Here is a 15,039-nt window from a genome sequence, read left to right as displayed (position 1 = left end):
CAACCTACCTTACCAAGAGAGAGTGACAGACCGTGTATATTATGACTCAAAGGGCCACATGTATTGGTTACACATTCTCACCAGTCTGGATATTCAAGTAATAAAATGTCTGAAGCGACACAATTGTGCATTAACAAAAATCAGTCTGTCTTATTACACTGGATAGATTAATAAAGTAACAATGTTTACAGTAATACGTACTCTAAGCTTTGACTGGTCCCAGCTGTTTGAAGTTTATGCCCTATTTAAGCATGGCAGATAGAAGTTTCAAATACTGGCAAATGCCATGAGATTGCAAAATTCAAAAATTATACCAGATACTGAGGATCTGATCCAGCAAACACTTGCTACTGATCTCACAACTTATTTTAATATGTAGTGCCACGGATGTCAATACAACACACTGAATCCTTTGGGACTAAGCAGACAGTGATTTGCTTAGTATAAAGTGATTGCAGGAGTGGGCTTCAATGGGACTATGACAGTAGTTAGAACTGTGATCAGTAGTGTTTGCAAAATTGCATCCTTAAATTGTAAACTGTTTGTGGCAGGGAATGTGTCTTATTCTATGTTTCTAAAACACCAAAGAAATGTACAGTGCTATCTACATGATCAGTAATAAATAGTGACTAATACAATAACACAATATAATAAAATATCTGGCCACTGCATACAGCAAAACAGAGACTCATCTCTATTGAGCACATGTATGTTTGCCTTCCCCATATTGCTTTGACCTCGGGCTTAATATAAATAAAAAATAAAATTCTTCGTACCATGAGCCTTAGCTAAGCAGCTCTTTTATATTGTTTAATGCCTGCATATTTTAAGCCTCAGAAAAAGAGAACACGGAATAAGATGCAGTAACCAAGTCGTGTGGAGGACATGTAATAAACAAATTAAGTTCTGCATGCCTCAGTGAAAAAGATCAGAATAATTCTCCATTTAATAATTCTTTAGGGCCTGATCCAAAGTCAACTGAGGTCATTGGGAGTATTTCTATTGACCAATGAACTTTGGATCAGCCCCCAAAACCTCATCAACATATAGTAAATATATTCTTCAAGGGTGAAATTCTGTCCCCAGTGAAACCAATGGCAAAACTTCCTTTAACTTAATGGAGTCAGGATTTCGTGGTTGAATGAACCTTACCTTAAAGGAACTCTATTACTACCCCATGTGCTATTGTTTTATGTACCCTGAAAGGGTACATGTATGCAGCATTTTGGACCGAATGGGAGCAAGCCTTCCAGCCCAGGTCAACAGACTCAGGCTAGGGGGGCGAGTGTTAGTGCTCTAAGAATAGCTGTATAGACAGCACTTTGAAGTTGCAGTCTGGGCTGGAGTTTGGGCTCTGAAGTCCATCCCCCTTCCTAGGCTTCAGAACTTGAACCGCAGCTTCCAAGCGCTCTCTATACAGCTATAGTTAGAGTGCTAGCTTGAGCCCTACTACCCCAAGTCTGTTGACCCAGGCTGGGAGGCTCACTCCCACTTGTTCCAAAATGCTGTGTAGACGTACCCAGAAAGTGTTTGGCTAAATGTAAATGACCTTAAAATAAGGGAAGGGACTAGATTCTAAATCTCTAGTTAAAAGAAAACAAACTCTGGAGACGGAACAATTCTGAGTCTAGTCCTGTGTTCCATAATCAAGCAGAATTTAAATTGAAGGCAAAAGGAGGTTTGTCGGAGTAAGGGCTGCCATCTCATGCCCTATAGTTCCATAACTCACAATATTATGAACGTAGCCATGTTGGTCCAAATTCACTTCTGTTGAAACACCAATGAAATTACACAAAAACAAGGCTGCCAAGTTGACTCTGCTCTTAGATCCTTAAAATAGGTGCTGATCCTGCATATTGTTCTATGCAGAGAGACTCCTGTGCCCACACAGAGCCCCAGTGGATTTAAAAGGGAGACTTCTGCATGGGTGCAGAGAGCTTGCCTGCAGGAAATAGATTGCATGACTGGGGCCTTAGTCCTTTCTGACTTTTAAGATTTTAACTGCCCAACTTTAATGTTACTCTAAAGTCATTTTTACATTTATATTTTTTGTTTTGTAAAAAAAGGGAAGTAAAGGCAATGAAATTGTCTGTATTTAATGGGACACCAAAAATATTTCCGTCTGAAACCTGACTTACTTTTGCTACCAGTAACAGCTAAAATTACTAAACAGAAAAGAATATTCTTTTTGGTTGGTGGGGAGGGGAGGACCTCTACCTTTCCCAGTTTGGTTTCCTTTGTGAATTTGTCTCATGGTCTGGGCTGTGCCCACAGGTGCACAGTGATTATTGGAATCTATCAGAGATTTTCATTTTGGGTTTAAAACTAATAACTGTCCACTTCAGAATTTTACTTATCCAGCAGCATGAAACAATGCTGAAATGGGCCTGGAAACATAACACTATATAACAATGAGAGGAAATATTTTGATGCTAGTTAAACAGTGGATCCTATGCTACAGTCCACGTTCAGACAGAACTCCCATTGCCTGCTCAGTAAGATCAGTTAAGGTGTTCTCACTGTCCTGGCATTGTTCTTAAGCTGCATTATGGTTACATAGACTCAGTCCTTGTCTGAGAAATGATACCATCCTTCCTCCTCATACAACCCAGACCCTGCATGACTTTGACAAGTTACTTTAGTTTTTCTGTGCCTCAATTCTCCCTCTGTGGGGAGAATGGGGATAATAGTACTTCTCTCATTGGGCATTGTGAGGATAGATACATTAAAAGACTGTGAGGTGATGGAGACTACATGAAAACCTCAGACAGAAAAAATGTTCACACTTTATATGAAGATTCTATTTATAAAGGATTGACAAATGGTTAATATATATGAATAAATAACCAATTGTTATAGAGTCCAATAAATTGCTTGAAACTATGGCTTACAACCCCCTTATGTTTATGGCCATATACAATGCATGCTACTTATGATTAATATGTTACAATCATTTATTAACTCTTTTTATAAATGGCAATTCAAAGTGTGATTTAAAAACATTAGTAAATAAGATGAACCTAGGACCTGAGGTAGGCTCCTTACTCCACTGTGCTGAGCACTGTACAAACACAAAGGGACCCAGAGTCCTTGCCTTGAAGAGTTTACAATCAACTCAAGGACAAGATACAATTTAGCGAATGTAATAAACAATTGGAAGGGGAGGAGGGAAAGGGGAGCAGAGAAACAATATTAAGATCACACGATAACACAAACTTACAATGTCCATAACCTGATGGTTCTGGGTAACTTAAATGAAAAGAGGTTTTTTTTTTGTTTTGCCTTGTTTGCTATAAATTTAGGAAGGAGGCTGGCCTCAAAAATATTTCCTGCCAAGCGCTGCAAATTGCTGGTGACAACATATTATCTGTAATAAATTGTAAGCTATTTGCTCACTGATTAAGGTATCATGTGTCTTTCAACCTGCAGGAAGTGTTGCTTTCCTTCGTCCATTATCTCCTGCAAGATGATGAGTTCTAATCAGGAGGAGGTCACGTTGGGCACTTTTCTCCAGTATATTGAAGATATGGGGATGAAGGCCTATGATGGCTTGGTTATACAGAATGCATCAGACATTGCTCGAGAGAATGATCGCATGAGGAATGAAACAAACCTGGCTTACTTGAAAGAAAAGAATGAAAAACGCCGAAAACAAGAAGAAGCAATAAAACGGTAAATATATCAATAAAAAGAACATGGTTTGCCAGGAAGTGGCCATGAGAAAATAATCCCATTGACTATTGGCTTCAGCTGTATGGTCCATAAAACTGATTGAAAAGTAAGGGGCCAGACCTTGAGCTGGTACAAATCAGCACAGCTCTAGTAACATCTCTGTAGCTAATGCTGATTTACACCAGCTGAGGATCTGGCCCCACACTGAGCTGTTCATCTCATATGTTTTACAGTATGCATGAATGACAGAGTGGCTCTGTCCTCAGAAATCTGAGAAAGACGATACTCTAAACTAACAGAATATATCTCTAACCAAAGGTATGAGTTTGGGACCCTCACCAGTGTGATTTCTAAATAAAAGTTAGATTGATGTGAATTAAATTGCATTTCTTGGGAGAGTTAGGAATTGATCCTACAACCACTTTCAAATATGTAATTTATGCATATGAGTAATCCCTCCAGTGGAACATCTTGTGTAAAGTTAAATACATTCCTATGTGTTTGCAGGATTGGGACATTAGGGAATATTCCTTGTGGCTCAAAATAGATTATTCTTGATTTGATGCTTTTATATAAAAAATTTACTTTAATAATATCAGAGAACTCAGATAATTTATTTGCTATTTATGGCATCTCTTCATCATCCTGCTCTCTCTGAAGCCATCAGAAGCTTTATCATTCATTTCAATGGAAATGGATTAGACTCCATATATGCACAAAAGGTCTGATTCTGTAAATATTCTATATACCGAATTTCCATAGATTTTAATGTGCAGTTTAAGAACAGAGTGCTTACTGGATCTAGCCTCAAATTCCCATGGATGTCAATGAGAACTATGAACTTTCACGGACAGGAAAAAAGGATGAGCAAAAGACATTTTTACATATGCAAATCTGCCATTGATTTGAGGGAAAGGACAAATTGTATAAATACAAACCACGCATCTAAGTGCTAAACTTGCATATGCAAATGAAGGATTTGAACACACACACAGATAGGAGGCCCTTTGACTATTTCCCCCAGTGTGAATCTTCAGCATAGTAATATAAGTGATTAAATGTTGCAAAAAGTACCTTGTAGTGTACAGGTAAAGCAGACCTGCTGTGCTGCTGAACGTTCCAGGGACACCTTAATAGTCCATTAATTCTGATGGAATGTTAATAGAGCAATAGAAGTAGATCTGGCGCTCCGGGGGGAAAAGCAACAAAAGCCAAAATTGCGACGGCCATGTTTGCTGATGTCTTTGGATTTTCTGTTTGAATGCTCCTTTTGTTTTTGGGGAAGGGGGAAAAGACAGTGTGACATGGTAGGCGAACAGCGATCCATAATCAAACGTGCATTTTGGAATCTTTTGAGGGTAGGATATCCTGACAGGGATTTGTGGGACATACTGTATTTAGAGTGTTTCAGAATGTTTGGGAGTGGAGACCGTAGTTTTTTTGGTGGTTCAGCTGTAATACATATGACATTATAAGGTTACATTAACTGGCCATAAGGAAAGCAGGTTAGTTTTCTGTTTTGGTTTATGCTGGTTGTGCTTTTGTTTAATTTGTGCCATCTTGGTTTCCTTTCTGTTTTCTCTATGTAAGCAAACAAGCTATATAATGTATATATTTGTTCTTTCCCTCTCTCGTACACTCACTCACACACACACACAACTTACCTACTGTTGGATTTTAACAGGTAAATATCTGTGCAACATATTAACACAGACAGTTCCACAGACCTCACACTTGGGAAGGAAGAAAATACACAGAAGCCACATCTGCCCGAGAGGAATATTGCCAGAAATGGCCTGTTGCTGCTAATGCTGGCTGATCTCCTATGTTGGGTGCCCTGGAGCTCTAGTGTAGATGAGTTATTAGTTACTAGCACCCCTATTCACTGTCACCTACATGCCATGGCAGCAGGCAGCCTGTCGAAAATAAAATGGCCCAGGTGGAGCTGATCCTAGCAATAGGGGAAATTTGTTGATAAACTTCCCTGGTGTAAACAAAGAAACAAGGAAACCACAAGAAAGGTGTTAATGTCTTGGTTTTGTTTTTAGTTAGTGGATGGCAAATAGAGCATTTGGCAAATTGTTTCAGCTGGGGAAAAAAGGATTTTTTTTTTAAATGTCAAAGTTATTCAAACCATTTGGACACTTTGTTTCAGTGATAAAAAAAATAAAATCACCCGAGTCAAAATGAGCCAATTGTTGGGGTTGTTTTATTTATTTATTTATTTGGTTTTTAATTTTTCAATTCAGCCACCAAACAATCAAACTGTGCCCAGAACGACGTGGGTGTGGAAATGAGTCCATCCTGGGCTGAGGAAAGAGGCCAACCACCCACAGCCAGACCATCCTTCCCAGATTTGTGTGCCAGGCATGGGTCGGTGGGGTAAAAATCTTTTCTTTCTCAGGCAGAAAGGAGTCAGGGGTGTGTTGGGTGGAGGTAGATATGGGGATGGATTTGCATCATGCCACCCAGCGGTCTTTCAGGAAGGATAATAAAACCTGAGGCTACAGTACCATTCTGATGGAGCCCTCCTTAACAGCAGGGATCCTCCTCGGGGCTGTTGCTGGCTTCAGAAGTGCTTGCAGTGGAGAGACACAGCCAGGGAGCTGGTATGTCTGAGGGGCACCACATCTGCATGGAGGCATAAAAACTCTTTGAAAATGGCCCTGGCCTCTTTCTGAATGTTCCATGGGCTGGGAAACAAGTTATAACAATTTCCTCAAAGGAATCCTGATGGAGTTTTCCTTTCCTTTAGCTCCCTCCCACAGGCTTCCCTGCACAGAGTCTGGGGTGGGAAAGGGGGAGGGGCTATTCTCCCCTTTTATTAGGAGAACTGAAAACTGTGATAATCTAGAAGAAATCTGACTTGTCTAAAAGAGCAATGACATCAAAAGCCACTTAAGTTGATTGCTAGCAAGTCTGCTCCCTGTTGAGACATCAAGGGATTTATCCAGTGCCATGTTCCCTGTTGACAAGTGGCAGGCATAAAATATGGCATGGGATTATTAGTTTCCCTCTTTGTTTCATGCAACTATCCTTAAGTATTTGCACTATTAACTCTTTGGACTTTTAGATTACTTTTGGTTCCTGCACATGTGATCTAGAGAGCGACAGAGGTTGTTAGGGAACACATGCAGGCATAAAATCATGAAAAGACCAGAGACTACATGAGGAAGTGTGCCAAGGTAAAAAACTCAAAACAAATACTATGGTTTGGTTGAGAGGTGTTCATGACTGAGGATACAATTTTCAAAATATTCCCTGGAATTCATAATACCATTTTTGGGAGCCATTCATTTTGAGTATAAAATGATTCTTTTTAGAAAAAGGTTGATCATGGTTGTTAACAAAATAGGATGGAGTAACTTATTTATTTTCTCAGTTCCATGGGTAGAACCTTTTAAGATAAGTAAAATAGTTCAGTGAAATGCATTAGATGGTGCCAGTGTTCTGCAAATACAATGTGAAAAATGACCTACAAAAAATTAAAATGCTCTTGTATTATACATTTTTCTTGAGAAAGGGTTGGGAGTGCTACATCACATTGTATTTGTGCGCTAACAGTGGCATTGATGTACCTTTTGGTATGATTGTTAATTCAACACATGTTGATACGTTAATTATGGAAGAAATATTTTATGGATAATTTTGTAATTATCAAGAAATAAAGAAATAAAACATGCCTCATACTGAACTGAGCAAAAATTTAGTCTCTCTCTCATCTTGCTGGACCGAGTCAGCTGATCTGATCGGAATTTTTGACCTAATTTTAGCCCAGTATTTAATGGTTATGTAAAGAAAACAAGGATAATGTGCTGAGAAAGGACTGCGATTAAACAGTAAATATGTGTTCATACAAAGTTAGCACCTACTTTCTGGACATACTGATTTCTTGTATCTTATTTTTCTGGTCTTACTATTTTATGGTAGAGACAACGTGGATGAGGTAATATTTTTTATTGGACCAACTTCTGTTGGTGAGAGAGGCAAGCTTTCGAGCTTACACAGAGCTCTTCTTCAAGTTTGAAGGCTGGTCTATCCAGCATGACAGGAAACTATTAGCGGTACATTGCCATATTGCCTACAGAGTTTATGTGTTACAAATACAACGTTAAGAAGCATTACGGCTTCCATTAGGAATCGAGTTGCAATGCCGGAACATGTGTCTTAGCCACTCTTAATAGAAAACAGTGCACCACCTACTGGAGGCAGCACTTCTGTGACTAAAACGCCTGGTTGCCTCTTCTATTCAGGGTGCCCGGGGGGAAGGTTGAGTATTTTGGGTTTATCCTCAGGCACCCATGATGGCAGGTATTTGCCTGCCAGCTCCTCCATAGTTGAAACATAAATTCAAAAGGCTTTAAGCCTATTAAACTTCCATACCCTTGTCCATGCTACCTTGCCCTATATAAAAACTCAACTGGAAAGCATTTTTTTTAAAAAATGCATGAATTCAAATTCTCATGTGAAAACTGAAATAACAGTCACATCAGCCATATGAAGTCTCTGGGGTTGCATGACATATAAATTAGGGTAAAAATGATGTCTGTACATTCAACAGTTTTGTCCTACAGTCTTCCACGCCTCAGCTGCCAATTCTATAGAGAATATTTTTATCTTGATGCACATGTAAAAATGTAACTCCCCTCATGCTAATCTGATGGTGTGAGTGACCACGAATCTCCACCCATCAAGATTTGGACATAGCTGTAAGAGTATTTCTTCCTGTTTCAAGCAGTTAACCTTGCTCGCAGACCATTTCTAGCACTGTGAAATGGCATTGTGGAAAGCTTTGTTTTTGCTTGTTATTGGAAGTAAATAAACAGATGCCGACATGAAGGAGGAGCTTTTAGTAGTGCTGTTTTGAGTTAGAGCTAACAGATATGGGCCAGCCAGCCAAAAGCAGAATTAAGCTCTTCTAATAAAGAAGGAATTGTAATGAACAGCTGTCATCCTAACCTCTCTTCCCCATGGCAGATCACATATTGAAGACTAACCCATCAGCAAAATGTAAGATAATATTCTCTCTCTCTCTCTTTCAATATGTATTTTTAAGGGTGTGGAGGCACTGTCTGTAGTTTTCAATGGTTATGTCCTCAGGTTTCTTTCTAAATAGGACATAGGACATCCTTCAGCTAAAAGGTAGACATTTGTAAATGTATGTAACTGCAAACACGGATGAAAAATATTTTGGTCCATGGGTTTATTTACTGCTAAACGCTCTATTTAGCAGAGAAAATGTGTAATCTTAGAGTAACAAAATAGTGTGCATGGACATGTTAAAGTGCTTCTACCAAAATGTTTATATCAGAATAAAAATAGCCTAAGGAAAGTCTTTTCATTACCAACTTACAGTTCACAGTGAACTTAATTTCAGTAATATGTTGATATTGAGAAAATACTTTAGGAAAAAGAATGCATACACTTGTTTTTTTTTTAAATAGTAAAAATATTTGCCAGTCATTGAAATTGTGCTCAGTCAACTACACATTTCAAAATACATGTTAGAATATTCATGCTCAGCAGATAATGTTTGCAGCCAGACCTCAAGAAAAAACACAGAAGTGGAATAAATGCAGCCATTGTGGGTGATAGGCTCAGTGAAAACATCTGCAAGTGCAGATATGAGGTTCTGTTGAGAGGTTGTTAATTATGAGCTCATCAGTTTATTGCTTTACAATACAAGGTTTACCATTCAGTGACAAAGGAGATTTTCTGACATAACCTGATGTTTTAATCAAGAGGCATGTGCTGTTGAGGAACTTAATCAGTAAAAGTTCTGATTTCTTCATGATTCTCCATTACATGCTGTATAGTAACTCTGTGGAATTTATACAGGGATACAAGTCATATTATGGTGGAGCTGGTCCCAACACTGTAGTTAAGGTTCTGTTAGAGATTTCAGTTTAACACAGGACTTTAAAAACTTTATTTTGTGAAAATCTCAAATAATTTTATGATCCCATGTAGTTCAGTTAGTGTAGCAACATCTTTTCTACCCATAGCAAGTAAAATATTTTCCCTGTTGACCTCTGCATGTATTTTCTTACATTTATAAGTAAATAGATGAGATGATCCAGCTGACAAATCCTCCTTCCCAAATACTCAGACCCATATGGCTACCCACATTAGTACAATACAAAATAAACAACCCCCAAAGCAAATGTATTACTATTGTCATTCCTGAAATATTACTTTAGGGCAGTCTTGCAAAACAAGTCAATATTTACCAGCTGAGGCAAACAGCTACTTGCTGTCCGGTACTGTGACAGCACTGCCAACCCCAAGTGATCAAAATCAGAAAACAGAGAAAAGTAATCATGAGATTGGTAGAAAAATAACGAGATTCATTTCAAGTAAATCTTATACAGTTTTGAGGGTCTCTTTCTTCTGATATTTAACTTGTAATGTGAACAGGTGAGCTCCCCCAGTGCTCGCCATCCCACAAAGCCTAGTTGTTTGATTTGGCTTCCATTAGCCAAATTTAAAAGGACAAAAGAGGAATGGACATAGATGGCTCAGAGGACTGGTAATGGGATACAGGGCCCTTCCTCTTGAAGTCACAAGTTCAAATACAGCCCAAGTCCATAATGGTTGAAAGTTATTGCTACCTGTTTGCTGTGTGGTAACCGGTGTGACATGGACTGCTGGCCCCATTCCAGTTTCTGTGGCTAGATGTTCTAGTGGCCAGATGTTCACATTATAACTTACAGCCTGGCTAGCACTCTTGGCAGGCTGAATTATCATGGAGACTTCCTGGCTCCATCATTCTTTATGGTACCCTACACATCATGACTGAGGCATATTGACAAGTGTCTCAAGAATTTTCCACGGCCACTTTTAATCCCTTGTTTTTCTGCTCCTTTCTTTCTACATTTCCTTGCTATCTCTTGCTTACATTTTTTAAAAAAATATAGCCAGGGTATTTCTAATCTAATGCAGAAAATGGAGAAATGTTTTAAACAAGTGGTAGTGTCCCTTATGGAGAGGGCTATAGAACTTAATAGAAATGAAACCACTATAGAGCAATAGAAATGTTATAGGGTTGTATACAAAGTATTCTAAACACGTGCAGAATTTATTAGAAAATTAATGAATTTTTAACCATTGTACAGAATTCTACAGACAGGAGATTATAAAGTGAAGAAATTATATGGGTCAAAAATAGGATAGAAAGGTTATCATTATCTATTAAATTCCATAGGACTTTTCCAGAAGGGGATTTAATGTTATCAAATAGAGACTGGGCAGGAAAAGAAGGAGAGCATATTTTCAAGGCTGCCCACTTATAGCCTTTTTAGTGAATTCAGAATGGATCTCATTAATAAAGAAATACCTTCAGTAAAACAGCAGAATCACATACATTAGCAATTAGTCCAGTTCAGCTGGAAAAGTTGCTTTGTAAGTATTGATCTGCTACCATTAAAAATAAATTCACAATTTCAGTAATATATTCTATGGTGAAGTTCCACTGACTCCTGATACACAGAGTCATTGCATGTGGCTTGAACTATAATGGTTATGGGAAAGGATGACGCTGCCCAAGGAAGTAACAGTTGTGGAAGAGAGGCCAAAAAGAACTCTCTGAATCCATAAGCCGTAAAATGCAGTCAGTAGTGAAGCACACAAACACACACTTATGAGCTGTTGACAAACCGGTCGCTTGTACATACAACTGGGAAAGTGCCACTCAACACAGGGCAGGGGGAAGAAACAGAACCAAAGATGTCTGATAACAAGGATAATATGAGTGGATCGTTTTTATGCCTTATGAAAATCCATCATTTATAAACACCTAGATGTAAGCCTGAACAAAACTGAAGCAGGCAAATTGTTTTTGAAACACATTTCAGGTCATTCCCTTTTTCAGGGCTGTAAATTCCAGCTGTACTTTGCACTCATTAATAATAGAGGGGATTATGTCACATCCCACCCAACTGGCTGATAACTGTGCTCTCCCCTCTCTCTAGACATTAGCACCCCTCAGATATTTCAGGTTACAAATATTTTCATTACGATTTATTTTTAAGAGGAATTGGAACACACTATGGTGCCTTGATAATCTAATCAGTGAGTTTATTTACTTGTGACAAGGAGAAGAGGGCCCTGTTTGGACATGCATCAGAAAAGAAATTATTGTAGCACATGCCTGCTCTGCAACAAAAGCCAACATATGTCAATGGGTGTTACTTGTGTGCTGTGTGCTAGGTGGAGGACTGAAATTATATGAAAACATTAATGTAGGGGAAGGTTCATTTTTGTTGTGCATATTAGATTTGTATGTGATTGGATTAAAATTTGAGAAATGAGAGATTAAAGCAGAAGCAGATTTTGGAGGGGGCGGGACTGCATGGTTTAGAAGCTAACCTTTTCTTCCTCTGAGGTTTTCCATTCCAATTTGGCTTGAAGTCCTAAGTAAACTCAGTTTAAAGGTGTCAACAAAATTCCCTGTTGAAAATTGTCCTCGGCACAAACCTTCATTCATAATTTAGTGCCAATGACAGTCTCCTCTTCGGAGAGGCCACAACTCAGCTAACATGAAAACAGGATGACTTCTCACCTCCACAGAGTCAGAGAGGTTCAGTACAGGGTTGAAAGTGCTGGTGGACTGTTGTAGGAGAGCTCACACTGCAACTCCCTACCCAGGGTGCTGCATAGCCTGTGAAATGAATAAATGAAATGACTTCAGCTTCCATAGCAGAAGTCCAGTCAAAAGCAGAGAGTTGTTGCTATTTATTTCTATTGCAGCAGTGCCTAAAGACCCCAAATAGAAATTAGGGGCCCATTATATGAGGCACTGTACAAACATATAATGCAAAGACAGTCCTGGCCAGAGACAGCTCACAATTTAACATTTAGACAATACACAACAGGTAAAAAAACCTTATGATTTAGGGGTTAAACGACTGCTCATTTCCAGTTGTATTGTAGTGCAGCATTGGATAAGTTAAAACAGTTCCCTAGTTGCTGGGATATACTGAGGAGTTCCATCTAACAGCTATTGTTTGAATAGCTTGAAATCTTCATAGAAAGAGTTAATAGGCACGTCTAGAATGTGTCCATAGTGAAAGAGCTATAAATATCTAAAACCAACACCGCTATTCTTGGCTGGAAGTGAGTTACATTAGGCAATCACAATTTTAAAAGATTGAAAATATGAACAATTGTATGGCTTGTTACTAATTAATAAAATTTACCTACATTTAATCCATTCCCTCTTCTGGTGGATTATACAGGACATATCTTACCAGTAGATTCTCTGCTAACTGAGGGCACTTCAGTTATTAAGTTGAGATCACATGTGCTATTAAGTGAATTGCTTGGTGCAGCCTTTCCCTGAATGCAGTATTTCATACTTTGGCTAATTTTATACTATAATTTAATTTCTGAAACATGCTTTTACTTGAATTTTTAAAGACAAAAGGAAATGAAGGTGCAGTGTCTCTTACTATTGGAGTAGGATCATTTAAAAATGCAGTTCATCAAGAGAACACTCTTCTATATTAAACGTAAAGATTATTGTGCTTCTCTGCATGCTGTTGAGGGACAGAAAATTCCTGCTATATGCAAAAAGCTCAGGGCTGAAACTGTGGTGTTGGTATACATCAGAAGTTATTTTTCTCACGCTCAGCATTATAACACCAGCAGGGACAATATCGCAGTAGTCCCAGATTATGTAAATCAGAAAAATCAGTAAACAAAGAGACTAATTTAAATACATCTGCTGATACCAAAATCACATTAGTGCAAACTAACTGCGATTTAATTTTCCCAACTTTTGGAAGTGATATGAACTAGAGGGAAGTGTCAGCAATTTTGTAATAAGCTAAAAGTTGCTGTTTTGCAGGGGAAAATTTGCTATTTACTTCCAGAAACAGTTCTCTGTACTTTAGAGATGAAAATGAATATCAAGGTCTAAATACTATATGGTTTGAAGTTTATCTTCGTTTCAGCTCAAATCTGCACAATCAGCTCTTAGTTTCATGATCAGCGAGACATCTAGATTAGAAAAGTGACAGGGGTGTCAGTTGGGTGGACATCAAATTTTTTAAAAACAAAACAAAAAACCAGAAGACACTAAAATTCACTGTGAATAGACTGCTATATTGTGTAGTGTGCTGTATTTTAGTGTTGTGATCCTTTTAAATCAGGACACTGAATGTAATGATTATTTTCCCTTTTATTGCTATGGGAGAGAAGGTAGATTGCACTCCATGGAAAGGAAACAAAAAATATGAATGGTAGGAAGAGCAGAGTTTATCCTTTTTTAACACTAATTGAGAAAAAGGAAGGGGGCTAGAAGTACCCAAATTCCCAAAGTAGTCTAATAAAAGGAAAAAAACCAGCAGCAGCTTCTCATTCCCTTACTGGGTTGGGGAGGCCTCTGCTCATTCTTTTGCCTCATGAGTCAGTAATGTGCTCACCTCCGCTCAATGCAGTGAGTTCTTGTGCAGCTGGCCAGAAGAAAAGAGTAGTTGTCTCTTTAAGGGCTCCGCTTACAACAAGTGTTAAGAGGACAAGTGGGGAAAGTTTACAGGGATAGAGAGTACAGAAGGGCAGGAAGTAGCTGGACAGACAGGATGGGGATTGTGTCCTTCCTGTTGACCATCAGTAGGGGTATTTCTATCCCCATGCAGGCCTGGAGAAGCCTCCTTCACCTGGATTGGGCTGGCAGCACCCACCTACACACCCATGAAATTTGCAGAAGGACCAGGTTTCCTCAGGACCTGCTGTGGACATTATGCTAATCACCCTTACAGAGGTCTGCTCAGGAACAAACATTTTACTGCTTTTGGCGGGGCCTGCTTTCCTCCCTTCCCCGCCATGACTGGAGGGGCCCGCTGCAGCCAGAGGAACTGCAGCCAGAGGAACTGTCAGCTCCCGCTGTGGCCCCATGGCCAGAGGAATTCTGTGCCCCTGCCAATTATTGGAGGGGTCTGTGCCCCTGCTTTCTCCCCCCCCACCCCGTGCACTCCTCAGCACCATTTTTTCCTGGGCGACGGGGGCCGGGGGAGGGAGGAATTTTTCCTCATCACAAGAATGGCTGAAGCAGGGTGACAGGCTTATTTTTTGTTTTGTATTCCTGACAGCAGGTCGAGGACCCAGTAGAATGAGACAGGAGGTTAGGTTATAATTAAGCAACTTAGTACATAAACCTCGGGGTAGATGTCCAGTGCAGGTACTCATTATGATCATTGGATAAAATAGATTAGAAAAGGATTGGAAGGAAAGCATCCCTTAATGGATCTGAGAAAGAGAGTTTTGGGCTCCTATATCTGGTACAGTGAGGAGACCCCACTCCTGTTGCTGGAATACTAGTCCAGTTGTAGTATCCACTGTTCAAGAAGGATATTGATAAATTGGAGG

At 39.2% G+C, this 15,039-nt stretch overlaps 1 protein-coding gene across 5 annotated transcripts in view; it reads left to right on the top strand.

Annotated features, from left to right (window-relative positions):
• The window catches only part of NYAP2 (neuronal tyrosine-phosphorylated phosphoinositide-3-kinase adaptor 2), a 180,614-nt gene that overhangs the window by 4,700 nt on the left and 160,875 nt on the right, over nucleotides 1-15,039 (top strand). For 4 of the 5 annotated variants that reach the window (XM_073359901.2, XM_073359902.2, XM_073359900.2 and 1 more), the window contains one exon: nucleotides 3,430-3,672. In XM_073359901.2, coding sequence (XP_073216002.2) covers nucleotides 3,467-3,672 — 206 coding nt within the window. In that variant the 5' untranslated portion in view covers nucleotides 3,430-3,466. Of the gene's footprint in view, nucleotides 1-3,429; nucleotides 3,673-15,039 lie in introns of those variants that run through there. The other variant, XM_073359904.2, reaches the window with a different exon arrangement.

The sequence above is a fragment of the Lepidochelys kempii genome, chromosome 9 (genome assembly GCF_965140285.1).
Source record: "Lepidochelys kempii isolate rLepKem1 chromosome 9, rLepKem1.hap1, whole genome shotgun sequence".
In the NCBI taxonomy this organism is placed as follows: domain Eukaryota; kingdom Metazoa; phylum Chordata; order Testudines; family Cheloniidae; genus Lepidochelys; species Lepidochelys kempii.
Note: the sequence above shows the minus strand (reverse complement) of the source record. Positions and strands in the feature narration are given on the sequence as shown.